Raw genomic sequence first — 26,894 nt, forward strand, 5'->3', positions numbered from 1 at the left:
GTAGCAAAAGGAGGGTGAGACATTAACACAGAATTTCTGTGATTCCTTGGCTTGCTACTCAAGATAAGTATCATAGTCTTAAATATTTGAGGGAAATCTAAACAAAGTAAAGTAAGGTTCAAGCTGAATTGTTTGCAAAGAATCGGGAAGGAAAAGAACAGGAATAGAGGCCAGGAGGCATTGGACAAGCCAAGGAAAACATTTTTAGAACACCATGCCACTTAGTGCAGTCAAATGTATTTCAAAAGCAAAGAAATAGATTTTCAGAAGTTATTGCATAGCCAAGCAGTAGGCAGGAGGTATATCCTTGCCCCTGCTTTGAATCACAGATACACCCTCTCCTTCTGCCCAGCATTTTTCACTCAGAAATCTCAAAGCACTTACAGATGTTCAAACTTAGCATACTTCCGAGATTAACTTTCTAGGTTAAGTTTCATGATAACTCTACTCAATAAAATGAACTTCAGCCTCTTCATTTTGCTCATGAAGTCCCTACAAAAGCTGCTTGGCTGTGAAGCTACAGGGTGCCTCATGGCAGCCCACAAGTTCTACTGTTTTTCTCTCCACTGCAAGCTTAAGTACAGCAGCTCCAATATATTTTAAGTTTTATGTACAGCTTGGCATGCAGCAACTCCAACAGAAGAGCCTGCCTTTCCTGCCGTGCTGGACTCTGAACCAGGGCTGGATTAGCCAGAAAGGTAGGAGAGCCGGGCAGCAGGAGCACAAAGCCAGCGCCAAGACAGGCAAGGAAACCCTGGCATTCCTCTCTGAGCTTGTAACCAGATCCTCCCTCCTCTGTTATTCTTGCCACTCACTCTCCATCTGTAGGAGCTGCTGAGGATACAACTAGGCCAGCTCAGGAGGCAACAACTGCTTCAGCATTTATAAATACTCAGTAATTGACCCAGATCAAGCTCCTTGTTGCCAGGAAACTGCCCATCAGGTCTAGCTCCTTTTCTCTGCTCACTCCTCGTTTTCCTGGTTGTGTGCACAGACTTCATCCTGAGGGTTGTCTGCTGTCAGCTTGCTTTAAGTTTCAGTAGCACTGGTGCTAAACTCTGTAGTGAGGTTCCTCCTCCCTAGCTGAGTGAGGAAACCTTTTCCAGGGAGCTCACAACAGCAAATGAACAGCCAGCAGTGGAATGCTCCCACACGCCTGCCAGGAACCTCTTCATCTTTGCAGCACTCAGCTGAGACCTTCCTTGCTCAGGGAAGCCAAGGGGAAAGAACTCTGAGGACAGCTTAACGTTGGCCACCCTGGGCAACTAGTGGCGATGCCCCAGCCATGATGCCGTCCAGCAACCCTTGTGAACTCCCTGTGGCATTAGTCCAACCCTGCAACCGCCAGGTGGAGAAAAGCCTGTCTCATTTGATACGGAGAACACTGGTGAGTCCACTCAGGGCCCAAGGATTCAGAAATGCTCCAGAGAAGGGTACAAGATAGTGCCCCATACTGTAGTAAGTTATCTCTTCTAATGAGTGGTCATTAAAACCATGGCAGTTTACACAAGGCTTCTGACTTTATCAGCAGTTCCACAAAACCTCTCGGCTTCACACGCTTCTTGCGCTGGATACAGATGCCCATCTCCATACCAGCCTACTTCAGCACTGAGTTAACTTATGCCCTGCTGGTGCCAATGCACAGGGATGCAGGGATCTGGCAGGGTGCAGTGGTCAACTGGGCTCAGCTTTGCATCCCACCCGCTTCCCCCATCAGCCGCCAGAATACAGCCTGAGGAGACATCAACCCAGCACCTCTGGGGCTGCAGCCTGCTCACAAGGGGCAGCTAGCCCAAGGCCCTTAACTGCATTAACACCAGGCCATCCCTGTGCTAGATCAGCTGTCGGGATCCCTGCTTGCTCCTTTCCCTTCCAAGCAAGAGGCTGCCTCATGCCCTGCCCTGCCCTCCTACCCAGCAAAAGCTCCTGTTTGATATACACTCCAGCTGCTTCCCAACAGAGATGATGTTCCCTCTCTGACTGACATATCCTTTGAAATAAGAGAAACACAGCAGGCGCTGGACTCCCAGTGTGTCAACACAAGCAGCTCAGCACTTCCAGGGGTCCTGGGAGCCTTCCCAAGACCTGCTGGACTGCTGTGGTTAATAAACTGTCAGCCTCCAAGCAACAAAAGCCTGCTGCTTTCCAGGGGAGAAGCCCCAAATGCTGTCAGTCCTGCACTGCTTCCATCAGGTGGATCCACTTGCACAGCAAAGCAAAGATAAAGTTGTATCATAGGCAGGATCCAGCCCCTTAAAGGAAGATTTATGAAGCTTGGCTCCACATGGGACCAGAAGCCACCTCTCCTCAACCGCAGCAGCCCACTAGGCCATGAGGTAGGTCCCTGGTAGTCTAACTAACAAAGATTGTTTACCCCATTCTCCCCTTTCTGTTCCTCTTCAGTCTCACCACACACAATGAAAGACACTTCAGCAGACAGACCCTCTTGACTGCGCAAGATACAAAGCTGGTGGAAACTATTCAGTGAATTATTATTTTAATATGAAATCCCCAACTTGGCAAGACCAAGGAACAGTTGGTATAAGTATCTATTTTTAAAACATGGATTAAAAATACATATATAAGTCAGTGGACTTGCTTAGATGTCTGTTTTCCAGTTCACAAATACCAAAGCTCCAATTTTTGGATTAGAGTAACTTTTCATTTAGAAAGTCAAGTGGGTTGCTGGTAGGCAGGAGGGTAAGCATGAAGATGAATGCACCAGTTGTATGCCCTGGGTTTCAGCTGAATCATTTCCAAGACAGACTTTTTCCCCCCCTATCTAAGATGGGAAACATCTGAGATAATTTCCCATCCCACACAGATTTCACAATTTCCCATCCCTGGGAACATAAAGTGCCTAGCACATGGGGCCCCACAGAAATCTACAGATAAAGGCAAGGAAAGGTAGGAATGCTGGAAACTCACAAACAGGGATTGAAATTACATGCTAATTTTTCCACAGCTAATTAAGCACTGAAACAAGTTTAGGGGATACAGTACCCAACTTTCATCCCAATTTTCTCTCATTTTGACAGGGCTCAGATGCTTTTGTACATGCTCTGTATTCTACTGTACATAACTAATGTTACACTACCAAGACATGCATAATCAAGGGCTCTTGCCCCACAGCTGTGCTTTCCTGCACTGGATCTCACGAAACAAAAGGTTCATCTTGGCAGTTTGTGTGCACAGCCTCGCACGTTCTCCAAAGGCTCCTTCAGTGAACCCTGGCTTTACTGAAGTCAATGGCAGAACAGAGCAGGGCTAGGATTTCACTGCACTGCCTTCAAGTTACACACATTTTCAGATGTTGCACCTCCACATCATTTCCCCCCGCCATCTATAACAGAGAAATAGGGCACTGGTTTATTGCAACACACAGCAACTTACCCAAAGTGTGACTTCTCCCAGAGTGCGACCACCACCACATAGTTCAAACCACACTGCACTTAATGCTGAGCCTTCTCTCAGATCTACACACAAAAATGTATCTCATAATATATATTCAAATTACAGACAATGCAATTCCCATTCTCTCCATCTTTACCTTATGTAAACACATCTCTTTTCCTCCTCTCTGTGTGCCTCACTCACTCCATACAGAAATAGAAAACATGACAGTACTTTTTTGGCTCAGGTCAAAACCAGCAATGGACAGATTAAAACACTATCTGAAGCACTGTAGGAAACTGTAGGGGAATTTACACACTGAAATTCAGACACTGAACTTGGAGGGAGTTTCCCTTCATTTAGAAGTAGGCAGCACAGAAATGACAATACTGCTTCTTGCACACTTCAAGTCTCAGGCAAAGAGGAAATGCAGGAAAGAGATCATTAAAATATTATTCTTGATGGATAGTGGCAGAGGGGATGAGAGGAGAGAAAGTGATCAAGAACACCAATGTCTTGTTTTCAAAGCCTTCTGTACTGGATCACCAAATCCATCAGTTTGATGGTTTTGGTGCAGCTCAGCTGGCAAAGGACCAAACATGGGAAAGCAGCAAGTGCTATTTTATGTACAATTTGAGAAATACCGACAGCACTGGGAAGGGTGAGGAAGAGCAGGTACCAACAGAACAGGCAGCAGTTCACAGCAGAGCTGGGGATGAGGCAAGAAGGACGGGACGACGCCAGCTTTGGTTGGAAGTGAACAGCCAGCCTAGGGTGGAGGCTTTAGGCTGGACCTGGAGAAAAGCATTACAAGGCAGAAAAACATGTACTGCTGTGCAGGGAAACTGTTCTCTGCTTCATAAGTTTTAATGCAGATAATCTTGCTGCACCACATGGGAATCTATGAAAACTAAATATGAAGCCCAAGTCCCACTGACTGTCATTTTGTCTCATGTCCCCATGGAACAAAGATGTCATGCTTTACCTCCCTTCTCTCTCCATGAGATCTATATGAAGAGCAGCTGATCTAATATGAAGATTCACCTGAGAAAGGTACAAAACAGCCTGGGGAAAAGCCTTCATTTTACCAGGAGGTTCATTCACAGAGATCACGACACAGCACATAAGGGGGGCATTGTTTCTGGAATAAAATCTCTATTTGAGCTCTCTTCTTTGGCCACAATCAATGGGAGGGAATTAAAGTCTCATCCTGAGAAAAAAATTAGCTTGCTAACACTGTGTTGAAAGATCAGGTAATGGAGATGCAGAGCAAGCATGGGCACCCACATCATCTCTTGGTGAGCTTGAGAATGCCAGAGGTAAAAGCCCAGTGAAAAAAGCTCTCCAAACATAGGCACAGCCCTTATCATATCCCATGACAGACAACCAAGTTAGGGGCTATGATTTGTAACAGGAGATATCAGTGTTTCACAGTACTTTAATCCAGACTTTGGCTCCCCACAGCTCCTCCCAGTGCAGGGACATTTAAATTCCCTGGGTGCTTACATGTTTACCTGTTCAGCCTCTGCATTTTCTGTCCCATGGATGCACAGAACCAACCCCAAAGAATCTGAGCTGTTCTGCATCTCTGTTTTACCTAGCACCAGGGTATTGTTAGAGCACTTACCTCCCACCCATCCTCCAGGTACCTTCCCATCTCTTAACAGGTCCACCAGCAGAAACACCCCGCTCTCACCACTCAGTGATGATGGACAAGTTTTTTTCACCCCATCTGCCAAGGAGTGGATTATTTCAGTCCCCCAAAGCTCAACAGGCTAAACACCTCACAGAGAACCAACACTATTTCTGCCACAGTCATAACAACACGATGACCTCCCTCCTCCCCTCTTGGTTTCAGTCTGATGTTTCAAAAGGCCAACAAGAAAAGGATTGTTTAAACTAGGTTCAAAAAGTAATGTCTGCTGCTTGGGCAACTAAGTTTGGAGCATCACTGTTAGTCTCTTTGGGCAGACACACATCACACTTGCCTTCATGCTCTTCCAGGCCTTCCTCTCACGCTGATTTTACGGTAAAAGCAAAGAGGAGATGAAAAGCTATTTGCTGCCCTCTTCCGAGCAAACCCCAATTACACGACAATATGGGTAACGGCTCTGGAGAGAGTCTGTCATTCAATAGGCAGAGCTCAGCTTCCATGCACAATGAATGACACTGATAGGGCACAAAACAGTTGTGACAGGGCGGGTTAGAAGCGCTCAGCAGCTATTACAGACGAGGACGGTAGATCAGGGCTACACAGCCTAAACCATTAGGTATCCATAGGGGGCATTCTTGGCATTTTGGTTTCATAACTCTTGGGTTAATCCTCCTCTGCGGAAATGCAGAGAAATAGCTCCCAACGTATTCTGTTCTCAACAGTCACAAACATTTCAGAGCAGAATCAGACCACGAGACATGTAAAGAATAGGAAAAAAAACTACTCGTGGATTTAAGAGGGTGATTTGGCTTTTTTGGTTTTTGGACTAAACCCACTTAAATCTTTTATGTCCCCCAGCAGTGCCCTATCCTGTCCTTCCAGGGAACATATGCCTTTATCTAGACATACAGTATGCATGCACATACTATCTCCAGAAGAAACCTTAACACTGCAACCTGCTGCTTTCAAGGCATTTATCCAAGATAACTAATCATTCACGGAAACCTGTTAAATTAGACTGCATGCTCTCCATTAAAGCCCTCTAAAATCAGGCTTAGGAGCCTGAGGGAGCCGCAGTTTTCATATGCAAATTTACAAAAAAAGTAAAAGCCCTTTCTAAACATGTCTAAAATAGTTCTACTCCCATGTAGCCTAGGACAGACAAGATGCCCCATGATGTAGAATCAACACTGCTTTTCTTGGCACTCTCTCTGGGATGCCCTGCATAATTCAATCCTGCAGGGAAATGAGGGGTTTGAAGAAGGCCAGGTAGCCTCATATTAATGACCATGAAAAATGTCTTTTTCAATTTGTAAGCAAGGCAAGAGATCCCAGATCAGGCTGCCACCAAGGCATCCATTGAATGTTCTCACTTGAGCACACACACAGAATCCAGCTATGACCATGTGAGACAGGGATATGCCACGCTTCTCCAGGACTTCCCTCCAAGCACTGTTTGATCTCCAACTTAAAAAACTGGCCTCTCAGTGACCAAACCCTGCAGTGGATTATAAAAAGTTGTTCTTTATGTGTACTGATGTGTTATTTTCATCCCACACGTGAGGGTACAGAAACAGTGAAAGTCTATTTAGAACAACAGGGGCACACTCCCAGGTGTCAACAATGAATGATGTCATTCCCAGGTGTCAGCAATGTAAAATGAACAATGTACAGACGATCTGTAAACAACCACCTGCAGCAATCTTGAAGCAAAACATTACCACTATCACCACAAGGTACAGGGGCTGAAAAACTTATTCTCTGTGGGATTATGGGCTAAAATTCTCTAGGCTCCAAAAGCAGCTTGCTTTGCTTTCAAGACTTTTATTACTCTGCAAAGCATGCAAAAGTCATGCAGATACCAGAAAAACAGGGCATTTGAAAGAAGGAAGAACCAGTGTGCCTTCCCCAATGTCATCTACCTCACTTTGGTCCCTCACTTTGGAAGCGCTGACCTGCTTTTCAAACACCTCAGGTTTGGTTTGGAGCTCTGCATCATGGAGGCTACAAACACACTTTGGTTTGGCTTCCCAGGGTTTTTTAACCTGGTGTTTTTCAGAGAAAGGAGCTGCTTGGAAGCACTGAATGTCTGGCAATGCAGCAGCCTGTCCAGCAGGCCTGGTAGCCAAATCCTGCATGCCCAGGGGTTGGATCAGCCTCAATACTAGGAAGTTATTTGCAAAACAGCTTAATAGCTTGCATTTATCTTTGCTGTATTCCACCACTGCTTCCCCTTTGAAGCCACTGTGCAGCCTTGGACAGTTCCTCCCTTCAGAAAGTAAGCAGTTTCTCCCTTCAGTAGCACCACAGCAAATCTCCTGCAGGCCAGTGGAACAAGAAAGCATTCGTGACATGCAGCTTTCTGAGCCAGGAGAAGCCAAGACATGCAGGCCCTAGATTTATGGATTAGACATGCTGCCATGGCATACAAATCACTCTGCGCTCAGTGCAATTCATTATCACATTGCTATGGCTGGTCACATTCTTCACAGGTGCAACTGATGCCAAAAAGGCTTTTTACCTTTCATGTGCCAAGACTTAATGATGCAAAGTCAGGACCCCTCCTGCCTCCCTGGGGAAGTGAAACCCAAGTCAGCAGTTGTTCTGACTTTGTGGGCACACCAAGTCCTGAAGGTTTTCCAGCACCCCATGGCAGTGCTGACGGGCAGGCATCTAGGCAGTCACAGGGCTGGGATCGTGCCTGCTTTCTCAGTGCAGCCTCTCCCAGAAACTGAGCCTGTAGCACTATCAGTACCTGCCCACGTGCACTAGCAACATCCTCTAATCCAGGTAAATACAGCTACAAATCTGGAGGCAAAACCAGGGATTCATTCTGCCACATTAGCACGTTTTTCAGTAGTATTAAGAAAGCAAAGGGCCTTTTACATCCCTTGCACGTACCAGTAAAGGGACGGGACTTCAACAACAGGCATAAAACACCTAAAGTAAGTGTAATTCATCTAAAGAAATGAGAAGGAAGGGGTGAAGGGAAGACAGCGGGTTGTGCTACTTCCTTACACATCTACACCTTGATTCTGGGAAAAGGACACTGGGGAAGAACAACAATCCAGAAAATTGGCTTTCTATTCCTATGGGAAGTTCGATCCTCCGGGGGAAAATAAAAATAATACAACAGTACTTAAACATCAGAGATCTGAAAGCATCAGGAGGCTTCGTGGAGCATCAATTTGTGCATATCCACAGAGCAGACTCCTCAGTAGGGCCATGTCTCCCCTTGGAGGCCTCTGTCACTGGTGATACTGCAGGGGATATCGCAGCCTCTAGTGAGAGGTGCATTAGCTGCAAAGTCCAGCAAGACCCAATCCCCAGAAGAAAAAGCAAATATGAGCCATTTCCTTGGGTGCTACACTGCAACATCTAGCAGGCTACCGCCACAGAGGGTTAGCGCTGGAGGGAGATGGGGCAGAGAGAGGAAAAGGAGGAAAGAGGTTCACCAAGGCAGAGCCGTGTATCACTTACCTCACATCAGGATGGCCCAAGTGCACACAGCATGGCGAACGTCTTCAGCCTGCGACAGGGCCCACCCGGCTGCAGGCCAGCCCTGCCTCGGCACGGCAAGAGGCCTTACGCTGCACACAGGCCCGCACCTCCCCCTCAGCCTCCACCCAAGCACCTGGGGGCTTTTGCACCGCAATGCTTCGTACTTCTGGGACTATGACAAGACCTGCGAGCTGAACTGAGCCGAGGTGAAGCAACCTGAAGCAGAGAAGGCCCGGGACCCTCCTTTCCTCCTCAGCCGCCCCCCTGAGAGCCCCGACCAGCCCCTTCCCGCCTCCCCTCAGCGGCGGCACCCGAGGGCGGCCGGGGGCGGTTAGAGCCGGCGCGAGGCACCGCCCCCTGGCGGCTTTCCCGCCACCCGCCCCCCGGCCCGCGCCGCCCGCGCGCTGGGGGCTGCCGCCTGCTGAGGGCCGGGGGCGGCGGGAACCCGCGCACCGGGCTGGGGAGCGCGGGCACGGGGCCGTCACCACGTGCAATAAGCAGCAACGTGGTGACACCAGAAGAAACTCCCGGTCAGACCGGCCCAGTTCAGGCCCAGTTCAGACCAGCCCAGGCAACAGCTGCCACCGTTTAACCCCCTGAGGAGCTGCTGGTAACATATCCGCCTGCCTCCTGTAGCTGCTTTGCTCGGCACGGTTTGAGCACTAGAGTGCAAGGTGCCTTGTGCCCAAAGGAAAAACGAGCCCTCCACGCCATCGCGCACCATCGCTTTATTTCAGTCTCGCTTTGTTCCAAACATAATGAAGGCAGGGCACAGCCAGCAGCAGGCACGTGAGCGGGTTTCGCAGTTTGAACTCTGAAAAGCCCAGATGTCTTGTGCTGGGTTCCAAGAGCCAGCAAGAGCCCCTGGTCTCAACAACTCTTGGCTTAAAGGGGGAATTCCCCTTGAACATTCAGGGCCCCAGTGTGACTCAGTACATGTTGAAGTCAGCATTAAAACCCTTAAGCAGATTAAAAGGAATGAATATAGGGTAAAATGGGTAGGCTTCTGAACATTCCCTCCCTCCCCCAAGAAAAACACCGGAAAAGATGCATCAAGCAAGAAGAAACATCCTTTCCCTTCTCCGGATGGGAAACTGAGCTAGAAGAAGATTAAGTCACTTGTCCTAAGGCCGTCTGTGGTAGCACCAAGGAAACCGTATTTCTCCACTGTCCCAGTCCGGTACCTTACTGCCCGCTGGCCACCTCTGTCCCCACCCCACCCAACGCAACCAGCAGCGTTGCAGAAAGTATGGCTGAAATACTCCAGCACAGGAGGGATCAAGCACCATTAGCACCTACAAGCTTATGAGCAGTTTGAGTCAGGTCTGGTTGCTGTAGTTTATACGATTTCCTTTGTCTACCAAACCAGCAAAGCAATCAAGATCATGCTAAAGACTTTAAAGCATTAAAAAACACAAGATCAGGTCCTTGGAAATACAGCAAGTGTCTGATCAGTTCAAGTCCTGCTTCAGACTGCAGTCAGGATGCGATGGTGCGCTGAACTGTCCCCCTTGGCTACCACAAACCACATGACCTTGGCACAGCATCACCCAGGTGGGAGGAGGGTCTTCAGTCTTGTGATGTTAATCACTGTTGTAGGAGCATCTTGAAGAAGATGCCCAGGCATCTGCATGCTGATGTAGATCTTGGGTGGTGCTCCGGGCTTCAGCAGTCATTCTCCGAAATTTCTGCAGGTAGACAATGATGAAGATAACCAAGATACCCTGGAGGAGAAGGAGTACGAAGAGACAGAGCTGAGAGAGGAGAGCCAGGCTGCAGTACCAGTACTGGCACGTAGAGATTATCTCATCTTCTGTCAGATAGGCAATGATGCGGTTCTGCAGGTGAGCTGGGGAGGTGCATCTCACATCCCTGTATAAGGTCCGGTTCTGCTGCCACTGGAGCCAGGAGCGCAAGTACAGGATGTCACAGTTGCATTCCCAAGGATTGCCCTGCAGGTAGACTACCTGGAGGCTCTTTAGGTTGTCAAAAAGCCCACTGGGAATAGAGGTGAGCCTGTTGTAACCAAGGTGGATAATTTCAGCTGAAGGGCGGAAAGCAGCTGGTAGTTTTGCTACAGTTAGGCCTTTTGATGTGCAGTCAATAATGCTGGTGGCACACTTGCATGGCGCAGGACACGTGGGTGTCACAAGTGGGAGAAAGCCAAGGAGGGACAAGAAGAGAATTCCACTGTTCATCTTCACCTGCAAACACTCCCCTGGTGAAACTGGATGAGGTGGAGACCAGGTAAGTGGACACCACACAATCTAGGACTGACACCACAGCCCAGGTCTTCTGTTGGTTTGTTCCAAGGATGAGTGTCTAAAGTTGGGTGGATGTGGTGTTCTTCACAGGAGATGCGAGAGCTCTGGAAAGAACAGAGTTAAAAGAGGTGTGCAAATTCTTGGTCTCTCATTACAGGATAGTGAATGCTCCTGGTCTTCCAACCCTGGATCTGAGGAGGAGTATGAACAGATGGCTACTGGGAGGCTTAGCTGCAGCCATCAAATTCATTTTCAGTAGTCCTCGTAAGTGTACTAGAGCTGCTTGTATTTTTGGCATTACTGGAGGCACAGTACTATGGTACCCAAGAAATTTTATGTCAAGGAATCAAAACTTTGAATACGAAACTGCTGATGCCTTATCATAATAGCTCTGAATTATATCTGTAAGCAAAGCTTTGTTCATGCAAACTGCAAGAGGATATTCAGAAATAAATTTACTGCTACTACAAGTTAAAAACAGCCTTTCTAGTTTTGTAAAGAAGTGATAAACAGTCCTTGGCCAGCAGAGAGGGTGCTGACCACTGAGGGTGGAGGTCAGCGGAGTTTTCCATGCTGAATAATCAGAAGGTGAACAATGTCCTTCTGGAGCTGTGACCATGCTGGGAGACATGGGTCAATAAGCCGTCTTTGTACTGTAGTCTCATGTCACTGCTGAACACACAAGCTGCTACAGCTTCATTAGGACAACTACATATACCTGTAACAAGGCAGTGCTTTTCTGTGCAATCCATCAACCAAAGGAAAAAGAAAAAAAAAGAAAGGAAAAAAAAAGACAAAACCACCCCAAAAGGTAGCTTTGTTGACTTACCAGAGCAGTTCAATCCTTGCTTTCTTGCTGGTTTTACAACACAAGAGGAAGGTCTTAGGGCAGACCAGCCAGTGCAAGAGTGTTTGCAGCTGCATAGCTGAGCTCCCGGATGATCCCCTTGCAGCTGGCTGGCAAGATAAGGGTCAGGCTCATCCCAGGGACACCTCCCACATGAGGCCTTCCTGCAAGTTTGCTGCATGTCACCGGAAGCTGAGGCTTCATTGAGCAAGTCTTCCAAGAAATGGGAGCTGACACTGCTCACAAGAACACGTTTGCTGGGAGAGACGCTGACAATACTGATAACTGTGATTCTGGACCCACATGCTCAGTCCAACAGAAACATCACAAAGGCTCAGTTGCAAGGCAGTAACTCAAAATGCATTTCTCAACATGGATTGCTACTGGTTTCTACCATGCTCCCTAAGCACTGTGGCTTTTCGCTTCCTATCTCATCAGGAAGACTATATTTGGCAGAGCAGTGAGATCCTAGTGCTTGGCAGTGTGTCGACCCTGAGGTTTCCCTTGAAGAAGTAATCCTAATTAGCAGTGGAAGATCTGCTGAAAGAAGTGAACTTCCAGTGACCACAGTGGTGGCTACAGTTGAGCCAAGGAGAAAAGCACTTGCATCCTCTCCTGATTGTTACAGGGGTAAAGCACAACTCTTGGTGTTTCACCATCTAATTAAACTAAACTAATTAGATTCACAGGAATGATGGCAGACTGGGAAAGATTGTGCTCCAAGGGACTGCAATTTTGATAGTCAAGTGAACTGGCAGCTCTTGATGAGTACAGCTTGCACTTACTGAGAAAGACTGACCACATCCTTTATTCAGAAGTTGCATTACACAAATACTTAAACAGATAAGCCCAAGGGTCAAAAATACATTTAGGTAGAATTTTGTCTTCTCAAGGCCACTGCACCTTCTCAGACATTTTTCTGCCATCAGCCTGACTCTAGGCTGTGCTCCTTAGGATAAGGCCACCAGAATTACATTGTGAAACCATTGCCCCATTGGGCCCAACTCTCCATTACCTCGTACTGTGCACATTGTACAGAGCAGGAATGATGACTTGTTAAGAGAACTTCAGGTGTAAACAACAGGAGAATTTGGTCCTAAGTCAGGGAAAATCTCTGATGCTCTAAACAAAACAATTCAGCTGTAAATTTCTAGAAAGTTGGAACAGATCATTCCAATTGTTTCACTGCGGCAGGCAGGCAGGCAGGCAGACTGGGAAAGAGGTCTTAGGCTAACAAACGAACCCAGTTTTTCCTGCAGGGCCTGCTTTCCACTTGGGAGCAGCCTGAACGACTGCAAGACTACTTCTTATGCATTCAGTGCTATGTTTATTCACAGGCAGGTGTTTAGGCCAGGTGTGGCACAGAGCTGATCTACAGCCAGACCCATTCTGGCTCTACATACAGCACAGACTCAGCAATGCTCCTTTGGCTACTTACAAGCTGGATTTTCTGGGACTGGATCCTGCCCTGCTGCCCACTGCTGATTTAGACACCACTCCTAGGGGAAGCTTAAAGACAGAAGAACTTCAAGATCATCTTGTCTAGCTTCTGACACAAACAGGCCAGGAATCTCATGCAGGAAGCCTTGCCTGGTGCCTGCTCTGACAGAATTAGATAACAGGAGAAACAGCATCAGTTTTGTTCTCTCCTGCCCATAATGTATCACCAATGCTGCTCAAGGGAACTGAAAATTAAACAGAAAGAGGTTGGGTTTTTGATGTATTTATTTCACTGATCAATTCAGGTAGTAAACATTAATAATAATAATAATAACAACAATAATCATTTAATAAAATGGATATGTTTTAAAAGGTTTCATTTTTCTTTGTTCACAATGACAAAATGTTCTAACAGAAATTTACAAAAAAAAATATATAATAAACCAACAGATGGACAGGAAACAAAGAGCCTAGGAAAGGAGCAAGGGGTGAGGAAGTCACATGGTGGGAGCAAGCCAGCATTAAAGCACAGCGGAGTTTGTGAGGAGAAGCAGGGAATGCCATCGCAGAGCACGAAGAGTGGGACCCCCTCTCCTCTGAGGGAAGGCATGCAGGGAGGCAGCAAGGACTGCACAGGCAAGACCAGTACAGCAGCGGCACATAAGGAGTTCATGCCACGGCTCCATCCCTAGTCAGGCACAAGGTCCAAGATGTTGTACCGACAGCCCCAGCTGCAGCCTGGGATAGCTCTGTGGAGTGGGACACGCTCCTGCAGTCACTCAGCAGGGTAAAGCTTGGCAGAGGCGTGGGAATGTGCCTGGGGGCGCAGGGGTCGCATATAAGGCTGTGGAGGGTTTCGTGCAGGAGGTGTTAAATTACTTTCCTATCCACACTTCTCACTGCCAGAGCCAAATGGCCAAGCTACATTTGTTCAGGAGTCTTCTCCGCTTTCCCTGCAGCTCAACGCAGCAGTACAAAACACGCCTCCTTTAATAAACAGATGCCACCTTCCAGGCCAGAGACCAAATCCCTGGTGTCCCCCACCTAAAGCCTGTTTCTAATCCTTTTCCAGGCAGCCCCCAAACTCTGGTGCTCTGGGCAGGGAACCTCCTACACAGAGCTCAGCAGTACCACTGCCCCTCTGTAGAAGCCACCTCTGGTGTCTCCCTCCTGTGCACTTTTTTCTAAGCGCAACTTCAACCACCTTTGCCAGCTGGTAGCCGAAGGCCTCAGCTCTCTGTAGGGACCATCTGTGACTATGGACTGGATGTAGGAGCCGTGCGCACTGAGCTGATGGAGACTTCCTCACCCAGAGGAACAGGGGCAGACTGGCCCCCAGCAATCCCACCTGCCTGTGACCGGTGCACCCTGTGCTCTCACCAGCACACAGCACTTCTGCACACAGCCCAGCATAAAAGCCGTCAACTCCTTTATGTCCAGGCTGAAGGGTAAAGGTCTCCTTCATCTTCTAGGAATGTTCAGTAGAGGAACATCTCCAGCTGGACGGGGCTCATTTGCAACAGAACACCCTCCTCACAGACAAGACTAGTTTATGGAAAGAGGGAACAGGTGCTGCAAGGTGTTTCCCATTATACTAGCACGGATAAAGCTCAGAACTCAGCAGTCTTCCTGCTCCGGACAGCAGCAAACCAGCTCCAGAAAACCTGGAGGAAGCTCCTGTTTCCAACTACTCCACTGCTCAAGTAAGCACATCACACAAAGAAAGGCCCTGCATATTATTGAAGCCAAGCTAAACTCTTCCCCTCTCCTAGCCTGGCACTGCCACTGTCACTCATGAGCCCATTATAGGGGAGAATGAAGGAAAAACCAACACTGTTGGACACTGCTCTTGCCCAGCCTGTACATTACTGCCAAGGGGCTTCCACATTTCTGCCAAGGGGCTTGCACCCTCACTTTGTCCCTCCACACTGTGCCAGGGTCTCTCCCCTGCCCCTACAGCCCCTGTTCTGGCTAAGCAGAGGCTCTGTACAGTGAATAACTGGAACCGGCCAACCTACTCACCAGCTGGACAAGCCCCGATCAAGACATTAAAGCCCCAGAGGGGAATCAGACGAATGCAGTGCCCGGTAACTGAATTTAGGGCCTGGCTATTCCTGGCCAACACTGTGCTTTCTACCCAGGGAGATCTACTGGGGACAGCCAGAGATGGAGGAGCAGATACAAAAGGGGAAAGGGGACAGAGGAATCAGGCCAGGAGCCAGAGATGCAGAAGGGCCCAGCCCATGGCAGCATTCCCTGGAGTTGGAGGGAAAAGCCAAGTGTCTCTCCCTTCAACAGCCCTGATTCCCTGTGAGCGCAGCAGGGTTGCTGGTGAGGCCAGCCCTGTCAGGCACATAATGCTCCAGCTCTGGCTGGACTAAGTTAAAAATACTGCAGGAAGCAAGAACAGGACAGAAGCTGCTGCCCAAAGAGCGCTCTTATCTCTGCCTGACAGATCCATCAGCCTTCCCAGCACTGAGACAGGAAGAGCCTTGGACCAGGGAGGGCAGAAGGGCTGAGTCGCAGGGGAAGGGCAGGGGAGCAAGTGCCAAGTCTGCTGGGCTGTGCTCAGCCCCATGCAGTGACACTCCTGCACCTGCCACACTGCCCCAACGCCTGTCTGGACAGGCGGCTTGTGGATCTCTGGTACAAGCCCACAAAACCTGCCTCTTTCCCTAGGAGAAGCTCAGAGCCAGCAATGCACTTGTGGGACTACAAAGCCTAGGGACAGGGCACAGCTCTGCATTTGGGGTTGGATTTCTGCCCTAGGGTTTCTACCCCCTCCAAAGCGGTCCTGCCAAGCACTCTGGCTGCCACGGTGCTTTTCAGAGCAGACACTGGAGACTGCAGCTGGATGACCAGGGCTAAACCATGAGATACCCTCGCCCGGCTACTGCAGGGCCCTGGGGTTCCTCTACCAACACCTCCAGCCTGCTACGGGAGGAAACTATGGCTGGGAAGGTGCTCACTCCCATCATCTCCTTGCAGGCAACAGTCAACAACTCATACTCTCTGCCAGAAGGACATAACAGAGCAGCAGAAAATGTTTTCTTCTAACCAACCTCGAGAGACTCAGTCCAATGATCCTGGAGTTTCTTGATAGGAAAAACAAACCCAACCAACTAAACAAAAACCCCAGAAAAACCCAGGCAGGAAACCAGGCAAACATCAGGATCCCTGAGCAGGTCAGTGCACAGAGAAACCCCAGCCCCAGCTCTCTGGGCCAGGGCTGGCCCCAGGCTGAGGAGCCCAAGCAGCACAGGTCAAACTCACAGGAGGGTATGGCTGCCTTTACAATGCTTGTGCTGGCCCCAGACAAGGGGAGTCGGGAGTGGGGCACAGCACCTCAGTTGGGAGTAAACATTTACGTGCATTGACACAGATAGTCTTCAAGTTCGTACACCAGAGAAACCAGGACTTTAAATACCAGAGCATTCCCAAACAAGAGATTAGTACGTGGGAAAGGGAGATCTTTTTCTTTTCTTTTTTTCTTTTTTTAGGATGCCTTAGAGACATACCAGGCTATTTTCTTAAAAAAAACCAAAAGAAAGAAAAAAGAAAAGAAAGAATAATTATTAAAAAAGAAATACACATCAGTAAACTGTTAAGTGAACAGCCTCCTCCACAATCCAGCTGACCGCAAAGCCAGCATTGCTGCTAATAAATTAGAGGGTGCGGGTGCAGCTCTTGCCCACAAGTCTCTATACAACACAAAACCTTTTCTAAACATCCACAGCTCCTGCCAGGCCTCAGCTGGTCACTGGGGGATTCCCTCTGCCCTCTGAGTACCTGCCTCTCATTGATCCTGCATCTGCTGCTGCATCTTCTGCAGCATCTCTTGCATCCGCCGTAACTGCACAAGACAGAAGAGATAATCAAAAAGGGACCTGTTATGGCCGGGAGCTGATGATCTGCACTGGGGGTAGTCGCTTGGAGCTGGCAAAGGGATCCCTCGGAGTATTAACTCCTGCTGAGCACAGAGGGATCTGTGTCTGGGGTGGAATGGAGCCACATTTCCCTGACAGAGGAAGCCACAGCTTTCACACCGTGTCCTCCACACCAGGAGCCCATGATGGTGGGAGGCAGGAGTGGGAAGACCCAGGGCAGCCTCTATGGGGCAATCCTGGCGGAACTCCTCAGATTCCAGCTCCCACACCAAGCAGGCCCAGGCAAAAACAGGTCTCACCTCCTCATCCTTCATTTTGATCAGCTTCTCTGTCTCAGTGTCCGGTGTTGGGAGAGGCAGGATAGGAATTGGGCTTTCTATTCTGTTGTCCTGAGTCAGCTTGCTAGAGAGATGGAGAAAAGGGAGAAACACAGTCAGTCGTGGTTCAGGCTGGTTGGCTTTTGTGTCCTCACGCAGTGGCTGTCACTCATGACAGCAGACCTGCCAGCAGTGCAGCAGCATGCACCCAGCCGTGTGGAGGGGCTGTGGGGCAACCTAGCCCAGAGGTGTGGGACGTACGCAGATGCAGAATGAAACAAAGTCAATAGAAGTTTTCAACACAGAACTGGTAGGCAGCTGACAGAGAAAATCCAACCAGGCTTACACTGACAGCAAACACAGAAAGGGCTGACGTTTCTGACCACCTTTTGTGATTGCGTTGGCAAGCTTAGCAGAGACATTTACAGTATATTTAGCTGGTGTCCCTTGGCTCATCTCTACATGAGCCTACTCATATACACAGCACCAACACAAACTGTCAGCATCCCTAAGGCACTACATGCTCACCATGGTTCTTTTATTGTCAGGAAGATAAAACCAGGGGAGCAGTTTAATCACTGCAAGTCTGATAAAGTCTGCCCTCATATTCAGGAGGTGGGAGACACGAGACACAACAGGCACGGCACAGCAGCGTTGTGATGAAGGCTGGGGGTGCACACAAGTGCAGGCAGGGTATGGAGGAAGGAGGTGACTTTCCTCCAAAGGTCAGAGGAGCTCTCAGTAGGGGAGGAGAGGGTGGTATTGGCCAGAGACGCCTGGGATGAAATTGGGAATTCAAGATGCCACTTGCAGGTGTTCACCACTTGGAGTCACCATTGGTTCATTATTGAGTCAATCCCAGCCCTGGAGCTTGGGATCTCATCCCAGAATATCTCTCTAGAGGACTCTTATCCCACTGCTAGAAATGGCCACACTCTGGTTTTATGAGACTTGTTCACTGGCAAGGAAGTAGCCATGGCGTGGGAAACTGTACCAAACAAGCTTTTCTTAAGCTCAGCAACTGCTTTTTCATCGTTCTCTTCTTTTAATAGACACACAGCCTACCTAAGTAGCAGCTGTGACACTTCTCACAGATCTCCAGCATTCACGATAGTTATATTGGGACTCTGCACTCTCACTGTTGAAAAAGACAGGCTCATCTGCTATGTGAAAGTACTGAGACACATTGCGTGTGAACATTATGCGCCAACCTGCACGTCTGCACACACGCAGGGCTGTTCCTTGATGAAGCACAGCCATTTCTGCTCTGCAACGTGGCAGCACAGAGCTGCCTGCCCGGCCCCTTCAGGCAGGAAGTGAAGGGGATGCTCTACAGCAGACGAGCCAAGACCTACTTAAATCCAAAAATCTGTCACCAGTTTTTCAGTCATGGAAGGCAGAAGGGAAAAAAAAGAGAAGCCTGTGAATGCGTTCTCTTCCATTTTCTAATCATTGTGATTCAAACCACAGAGAATCAAATGCAATGGGAAGACAGTGCAAAGAAATCTTTGGGGATGTGTTAAGAGTCTTGCTAATTGCCTGGGCTCTGTTGTCTGAGAAACAGCAGCATCCCAAGGGTCATGCTGTCATTTGGACAGAACAGCAGAATGCCTTCTCTTTGGCCATGCACACAGCTATCACCCACCAGAGAGATGGTTTACCTCCCATTTCATTAGGCTGAATATATTTCACCCAGTACTAGAAAGAGCTCTTCAAAGGAATCTCCAGCCCAATTTCCCAAGATCCGCACAGGGAATCCTCAGACAGGAACGTGGACTGTCAGAACTAACCCCACCACGGGTTCAGGCTGTGGGAGACACACTTGGATTTGCTATTTTACTTCCCAGTGCCATTCCCCAGGCTGCAGCCCAAGTGTCCCCAGCAGACCCACAGCCTCCTGACCATTGTGAGGAGCCATTATGAGAGCAACCCCAGCTCAACAAAGAGTGGGACAGCCCTGCTGCCTCCGTTTGAAGCAGCAGGGACCCACCTGGTCATTTGCTGGATGCACTGAGCTCGGTAGTTCTCGTAGTGGACATCGCAAGTGACGTCCTTCAGGTCATGCATGTGTGTCCGGATCAGCATGTTCCGCAGCTTCACAAAGTCGCAGTGTGCCTGGTTTTCCACTGTGGAGGCAACAACGGGACAGTGCTTGGATGGCACGCCTCACCAGCCCTCTCCAGAGCCCCTTTTCACTTCCCAGCACCCAGACTGAACTAAAACTGTCCCCAGGGCTCCTTTCTCACCATCCTCCCACCCCCACCCCCCCGCCACTGCCTGGGGCTCTCCCCCTGGCCCTGACCAAGGCCCTGATGATGCTCTGCGGAATGCCGAGGCCAAGCTGCTGAAATCACTGTGCTCCCAGAACTTTTTCTGGGTAAGGGGATTAATCAAGTGTGTACAGCAGAGCCTTGAAAGAGGATGCTGCTCCCAGGTACATGGCGTGTCACTGTTATAACCACAGTGAGCACAAGCAGTGCTGGAGGCAAACTGCTGGTCTCCTCAGAATTTAGGACTGATAAAAAGGCCCCTGTAGGCAAAATCAGACCCTCAGGGGAAAAGCCATGAGTAGGCAATGGTCTGGAGAGCTGAAAGAGCTGCTGTTACCACGGGCAGACAGGCTCCAGGCAGCGTGTGCTCTGCAGGGAAGCATTGTGCTCAGCAGCTGTGCGTCTGCCAGGGTGATCTCCATTTACCTCTCTGCAGGGCTGGGGGAGGCCAGCTGTGCCAGGCCCAGGGTCTCACAGAGTTGAGCCCACTGCCAAAGGCCAGCACGCCAACAGGCACAGTCCCCTCCAGAGCCAGCGAGGGAGGAGAGCCAGCAGCTGGGCAGCCCAAGCATCCAGCACCAGCCCATCAGTGTGCAAACTTTTGGGATCTAAAGCTGCAAGACCTTCAAGCAATGTACCGCATGGGGGATTCAGCAACAGCAGAAAAAGCCATTCCAGGGTTTTTCTGCCTACAGGCTTCATGAAATTTCTCACTTCAGAAGGGAAGAAAGTCAGAGACAAACACATTGTGAGTCAGCACAGCCTCCAGCCCAGCAACTCCAGCACATACAGGAGGAGCAGCAGAGGAGGGGGTGCAGGAGGGTTTGTGATTCAGTTGAGGGTACCAGCTTCTCCCCAGAAACTGAACTGGCAATGCCCAGCCTCCCCACTTAATAAGAAACCATATCCTAGCACATTAAAGCCCAGGCACTCTTCCATTCACAGTGGAGCCCCTCTTCTTCAGTCTGTCATGGCTTCAGAAGCAGGGTGATTGCTACACCCCCAGTAACAGACCTCCTGAACCGGTCCCAGTGCCTCTGTCTTCACCCTGCCTTGTCCCCTACCACATGCCATACATGGCACAGTCACTCAAGGCTGTGCAGAGGTGAGGTCTCCCCTCCCATCCCTCTTGCAAGCACGTGTCTGTCCTTTCCCTGTCCCTGCTTGCCCCTTGCTCACAGTGCCGGCTCCCTGCTTACCTTCCACAATGCCCCAGGGGTAGAGCCGTCCACGGACTCGCTGGCCTTTTGCCTCCACCACAGTGTTACTGCCAATGACAGCAAAGGGAGCGCTCTCCTGCAATGAGAGGCAACACTGAGCCCAGCTCAGTCCAGGGCTGCCCACAGATCTCTCCTCCAAGGGCCAGGCTCAGGCAGAGTGGAACAGGAGGAAAGTGCTGGTAGGAAAGGCACAGGGACATCCACATGTGCCACAGCGCTGGACACCACAACTCAGTTGCAGAGAAAAGCCTAAGGCACTGGGATATCCACAGGCAGCCTAATTCCCAGCCTGACCTTCTCAGCTGTCCTGAGGGAAGCTGTCTCTCTGCAGGTGCCTGCATCCCTTCTTTGAGGGAAAGCTCTAAAAGTAAGCCAGAGCAAGAGAGGCTGGGACACCAAGCAAGTGGGACAATGTAGGCCAAGAGCTTGTCCAGGCAGGGATGTACAGGTCGTGCTCCTCTCTGCTCAGAAGAGTCAGAGCCCATTGCACCTCTCTGACAGGAGAAACAAGGCCATACTGCATGCATACACAGGGCTGGCTCAGCTTGGGAGAGGGTCAGGCTGGTGCTGCTGGGGCCTCCAGACAGGCCTGTATGATCATGTTGTCTTCCACCATGCAACTAATATGTCACAGTGGTGTCTCATCACTTACAAATTGCTCCTTGCTGATGGCATCACTGAGAAATAGGTGGTTACGAATGCCGTACAACCCAGTCTTCATCTTAAAACAAATAGGCTGGGGCAGACTGAGGAAAGACTGACACTGTCTGGTGGGAGAGCAGAGGCACCACGTCTTCACATCACACTCTACTTCATAGCCCCAGCAAAGACATCAGCACCTTCTCCAGGCCATCTACCATGTGAGCCAGCATAGGCTGTCCCCTGAGTATCAGTAGCACAGGCCTTTGGCACACACAGGGCAGCTCTGGCTCCTTCTGGAGAAACCATCATACCCACAAGCCTGACTTCCCAGTCCCCTGCTAAGCAGGTTCCATACCTTCAGCTCTCTGTCTTGCTGCTTGAACTCCTCATCTTCATCAGAGTCACACTCAGGAAACTGGTACACTTTAATACCAAATTTGTCAATCTCTTCCCGGATCTGTGTCCATGCAAGACAAAACCAAAAGGATGCAACACTGAACAATACAGAAACGCTGGGTTTATTCCCTGTCTGTGCAACCATGGGTTTGCCATAGCCTATGGGTGGTGAAAGGATTTGATGTTTCTTCCCTAGCTGGCCTTTCTGCAGACACCGCTTCTCACAGCAGAGCACTGCTGCAATTAGACTTGCAGATACTGTGTGTGTATATACACCCCCCCACCACCCCGTATACATATATACATCTATCTCCCCTGCCGCCTCAGCCCCTCCCCACCACCACACCAGGTACACCCCTGCTGAGAAAGAGCATCTCACCCTCTCTTTCAGCTTCCGGATCTCGGAGGGGATCAGGCAGTCGGCTTTGGCAATCAAAGGCACGATGTTGACCTTCTCATGCAGAGCCTTCATGAACTCAACATCCACAGGCCTCAGCCTGCATCAGGAATGAGGAGGACACAATTAGCGAGGACACACTGGGCAGCTTCCCCCCAGCCTCTCTCCCACCCACCCAGCATGGAGGGAAAAGGACAGCACTGCCACAAAAGCCTGCGGCAGCACTGGGACAGCCCTCAGCTAGTGCTCTGTCTTCAGGAAAGCTGTCCTGTATTTTAGCTGCTGAATGCCTCACACAGACATAGGCTGGGTATTATTTGCTCCCTTGCGGGCCAAATACTGCCCAGGCCACAGCCTCCCTCCAGCTGCGCTCTGCTGCGGCAGCCAGCACAGCCCCTGCAGCTGCACCAGCCAGGGGCAGGCTCTGAAGGCAGCTGAAAACTCCCTTTCCTACCCATCAGTCAGGCTTAGCTAGATAGGAAGATACAAGTCTGTGTGGCATTATTTCTCCTGATTTCCAAAACAGGATGTAAGGCCTGAGGGAGACCCACTCTGCCCAGTCACAGGCAGTCTGTCATGGCAGCGAGGTGGAGGGAGGCAGTGTGATGCTCAGCCAAGGGGAGCATCCAGACAGCTCTTCTCCTGTGCCAACAGCCCTGCCAATGCACAAGCTGCTACAGGGCAATCCTGCAGCACAAGGGTCTCCCCTCTGGACTGAGTCACACTTGGGTGCAGGAGCAGGGGCTCTCACCCGTGCCCAAAGGGCGAGATGAAGTAGAGGCAGCAATGCACTCGGTTGTCCTGGATGTTCTTCCTGTTCAGGCCGCTCTCATCACGGAAATACTGTTCAAACTGCTGGTCAATGTAGTCAGTGATGGGCTTCCAGCTGGGGAGGGCAATTAAAACAAAACAAAATCACACGTTTAACAGGACAGTGTCTCCTAGGGACTATGAGGCAGCATCATCCCCTTCCCGCTGCCAGGCTCCCTTCTTGTGAGACACCCACAAAAAACAGATGTGGCCAACAACTAGGAGGAAGGCAGCAGTGGCCTGCTCACCACTCAGTGTTGTTAACAGCATCTCCAAAGCCCGGTGTGTCCACTATAGTCAGCTTCAACTTGACACCCTTCTCCTCAATGTCCACCGTGTGCTTGACAATCTCCACTGTCTGGTTGATTCTCTCTTTGAACAGGAACACGTGAGTTAAAGCCAGGCAGTAGCACCGGGGATCCCCACTCACACCCACGACAAGCTGGCTCCTTCCTTATCACTGAGCACAGGGAGTAACACGGGTTTCAAAAACCCCTGATCATCCTCGAAGAGGCCTCAAGGGAGTGGTACTGGGGGGGGGGGGGGGCAGCAGCAGGCAGGCAGACTCTCAGAAGACACCCAAATCTCTGAAGTGCTCACAGCCCAGCAGTGCTGAACATTTTGTCCAGTCACTTGGGAAGAGGAATCTCTACCACACTGCAGCATCCAAGAACAACAGACAAATCTCAGCCCAAAGGGCTAGTGCTGCTCTGCGGCCTCATCTTCCCTTTGGAGGGCAGAAGAGCCCTGGCAAGCCAAATCCCTTTTGTGTGAATACTAGTGCTTCTACAGCCAGCAAAGGAGAGCAGAGCAACACACAACAGGGCAGGGATAAAGCCAAGCCTGGAGCTGCTGCCGAACCGAGGAACCAAAATACTAGTCCTTAGGACAGTCTAAATCTGCAGGCACAAGGACCGCTCACCCCACTTTGTCCCCAACTTACCCTCTGCGTTGAGGAGCTTTCTGTCTTTGTAGAGGTCTGTCAGGAACAGGCTATTCACCAGCGTGGATTTGCCCAAACCCGACTCTCCTAATTGACAGAGCGCAAAGAGGAGGAGGGAAGAGCAAGTAACATGACCCACTAATTGACTTACAAATGAAACTCTGAACAAGGCTTTGAATCCTGAGCCAGAGGAAGTGAGAGAGACGAGCTGTCAGAAGCTGTTTATTGACATTATATTTTTCCAGCAGGGGGAGGACTTCTGCTGCAAGATGTCTCAATCCTTGCACAAATGTGATCTCCCAGCTCCTCCATCCTCCCTCTCCTTCCTTTCCCTCAGTCCCTGGCTGGTCCTTCCTTTGCCACCCAGACCAGCCATTCTGCTGGAGGAGAAGCTTGCTTGAGTGCGTTATGGATGCTCAGGAGGGACCCACTCCTCCTGGGGAAACTGTCTGACTGCAACACAGGCTGGGGAGCAAAGGAAAGGCTGAGACAAGGACCAGAACAGAGAGAGGGGAGGATCCAGATCCTAAGGGAGTACCTAGAAGAAGCGAGGAGAGCTGGGCCCCTCCACGCACCCACCATGTGGCCCAGCCACCTTCATCCATGGGCGGTCTCACCTGCGACCATCAGGGTGAAGTCAAAACCCTTCTTCACGGATTTCCGGTGGACCTGGTTCGGCAGAGTGGCAAAGCCCACGTACTGCTTCTCATGGTCCTGCAGGGCAGAGGCAGATGGGAGCAGGTCAGGCTGTGCCACCCCTCCTGCTCCACAGCCTTACACAGCGACAGGGTGCTGGACTCAAAAGCCCCTGAGGCAGAGCCAAGGGTTGGAGGAGAGGTCCATCCCTGTCCTGGCAGTGGTGTGAGATAGGGCACGAACCCCCTCTAGACTCAGGGACTTCTGCCCTTCCCACAGGTGGGCATGGAAGGCCACCTCCTCCCAGCCGCAGCCCCACTTGGCTGCTCTCACAGCCAACACGGCACTTCACTGCAGCCCCCCAGCACTGAGAGCATCCCGCCATTCCCACCAGAGAGCACATCTGGAGCTGCTACTGACACACAACCTTCCTCCTTGCTTCTCCTGCACAGTCACAGGCTCCCTCCACAGTAGGGTCACCTCTCCCCAGGTCTTTCAGAGTCATTCCTACATCTCTCCCTCCAGAGGCCCATGCGGAACATGATGGAGAGCTTTGTAATCAGCACCCCAGGGCTTGCAGTGTCTAGAGGAAGGCACAGTGGCTTGGCTTCTGCTTGACCTGAGAGGGGATTATTTCTTGCTGTGTCACAGCCACTCCTGGCTGAGTAAGAGGAAATCCTGAATAATCCCCAGTGTTATTTCTGAAGACACAGAAGTTCAAGGAGCATGGGAAGTGGGAAGATGTGGAAGTACTGACAACACAGGTGAGATGCTTTTAATGAGGGTGTTACTTATAGTATTAGTGGAGTGGTAACTACAGCCTAACCACCCCCCAGACACAGCCCCCCATCACTGAGTGCTCTCTTACAGCATAAAAGCCGCAGCCACCCCACAAGCGCAGCCCACGCTCTGTACAAGCACACTAAGTGCACGCCAGGAATGACAAGTCCGATGGTGTGTTTCACAAGCACGCAGCACTGCATCCCACAGCCAGGACCAAACATGCAGCCTGTGCTGCATCCCCTGGGCACACACCCTGCTTGTGCAGGCTACGTCCCAGAAGGTGAACATGACTCGTCTAGGGGATTCACAGACCTGCTCCAGGTCCTGCCCTCGGGCTGGGCTCTGCACATGGTCTGATGCTCACAGCTCAGGTGGCTGTGGGTAACTGTGGGCCACACAGCCCGGTTGCTCCAGCCAGCCTCCCCCTGGAGCACCCCTGGTCTTTCACAGCCTGCACCCTCACAGCGTGTGCTCCCTTCCCCAGGCCCTATTGCAGAGGAAGGGTGAGCACGGACCCTGGCAAACACCTCCCTTCTCACATACTTTCCGAGCTGGACCAAAGGCGAGGCAGCTGTACACAAATGCCTGAGCTAGAGACATCACAGACTCCGCTTTTCAACATCACTTAAAATAAACGTACCCCTGGGATTCACACCACAGGCAAATCCACGGAGCCAGGAGTTCCTCAAAACCAGCCCCAGCTCCCATCCAGCTATGGATGCCCTCAAGCTATCCTCACCCCACAGCTCTCTGGCACTGGTTCTCCAGGCAAACCAGGAACACCTCTCTTCCTAAGTTTAACTATCTCCATTCCTGGGGCTCACGCTCAAAGAAACACAAGTTACAATCCAGTGTGCTGAGCTTAGGGCAATGCCGACTCGCTCCTATTGCCATATTGCAAGTGGGCAATGCAGCTCCCAAGCAGCCCTCTGCAGCCTCTGGCTGCACATCCACACATGTGAGCATCCTCAGCCATGCAGACCGCAAAATCCTGGTAGGGACATACAGCAAGGAGGACACACCGTGTCCTTCTCCCAGTGTATGGCTGCTCCAGAGCTGCCCACTCAGATGGGACAGGCATGGCTGATGGCCACTGCAGCCCAAGGACTCTGTTCTTTAGCATGGTCACTGCCTTCTAGAAATTTAGGTTTGGTTTGGGTCTCAGACTTGGTCACTTCAGTCCTGACAGAGTGACTGTGGGCTCTGGTCTCCCTCACTTCACCCCCTTGCTAATATGACTGAAGCAATGCTGTTTCACCACCTCAACAGTCCAGAAAGGCAGGAAGGGTCAGAGCAAATGAAATTAGAGAAGTGGGGAGATCAGAGAGTGCCCAAAGCACTCCACTGGCAGCTGTAATGGCTGAGCTAAAGGCAGTGGCATCCCAAAGCAGCAGTGCAGTGAGCAGCGGTGAAACCCCAGCGTGAAAAGTGATGGCAGCTCTGACAAGCTGCAAGCAACAAAGCAATGCCTGCCTGAGGGACACTGCGAACTGC

The 26,894-nt window shown here is 50.4% G+C and overlaps 2 protein-coding genes across 7 annotated transcripts in view; both read right to left on the minus strand.

The window, feature by feature from the left end:
* Positions 1-9,261: 9,261 nt before the first annotated feature.
* Positions 9,262-13,223, minus strand: GP1BB (glycoprotein Ib platelet subunit beta). Its single transcript, XM_014284994.3, has 2 exons — positions 11,642-13,223; positions 9,262-10,916 (listed from the first exon to the last, which is right to left on the minus strand). The coding sequence occupies exon 2, from the start codon at positions 10,744-10,746 to the stop codon at positions 10,132-10,134; it is 615 nt and encodes a 204-aa protein (XP_014140469.1). The 5' UTR covers positions 10,747-10,916; positions 11,642-13,223; the 3' UTR covers positions 9,262-10,131.
* A 143-nt stretch (positions 13,224-13,366) lies between these two features.
* Positions 13,367-26,894, minus strand: part of SEPTIN5 (septin 5) — a 49,508-nt gene continuing 35,980 nt past the window's right edge. For all 6 annotated transcript variants that reach the window (XM_055704087.1, XM_055704082.1, XM_055704094.1 and 3 more), the window contains exons 2-11: positions 24,599-24,695; positions 23,982-24,068; positions 23,287-23,410; positions 22,980-23,114; positions 22,211-22,328; positions 21,791-21,892; positions 20,773-20,869; positions 19,294-19,429; positions 17,286-17,388; positions 13,367-16,952 (exon numbers count right to left, since the gene is read on the minus strand). In XM_055704087.1, coding sequence (XP_055560062.1) covers positions 16,896-16,952; positions 17,286-17,388; positions 19,294-19,429; positions 20,773-20,869; positions 21,791-21,892; positions 22,211-22,328; positions 22,980-23,114; positions 23,287-23,410; positions 23,982-24,068; positions 24,599-24,608 — 969 coding nt within the window. In that variant the 5' untranslated portion in view covers positions 24,609-24,695 and the 3' untranslated portion in view covers positions 13,367-16,895. The remainder of the gene's footprint in view (positions 16,953-17,285; positions 17,389-19,293; positions 19,430-20,772; positions 20,870-21,790; positions 21,893-22,210; positions 22,329-22,979; positions 23,115-23,286; positions 23,411-23,981; positions 24,069-24,598; positions 24,696-26,894) is intronic.

The sequence above is a fragment of the Falco cherrug genome, chromosome 1 (genome assembly GCF_023634085.1).
Source record: "Falco cherrug isolate bFalChe1 chromosome 1, bFalChe1.pri, whole genome shotgun sequence".
Taxonomy (NCBI): domain Eukaryota; kingdom Metazoa; phylum Chordata; class Aves; order Falconiformes; family Falconidae; genus Falco; species Falco cherrug.

Excerpts from the sequence above, each read along its gene's own strand:
- GP1BB (XM_014284994.3), bottom strand. The coding sequence starts at position 10,746 with ATGAACAGTGGAATTCTCTTCTTGTCCCTCCTTGGCTTTCTCCCACTT.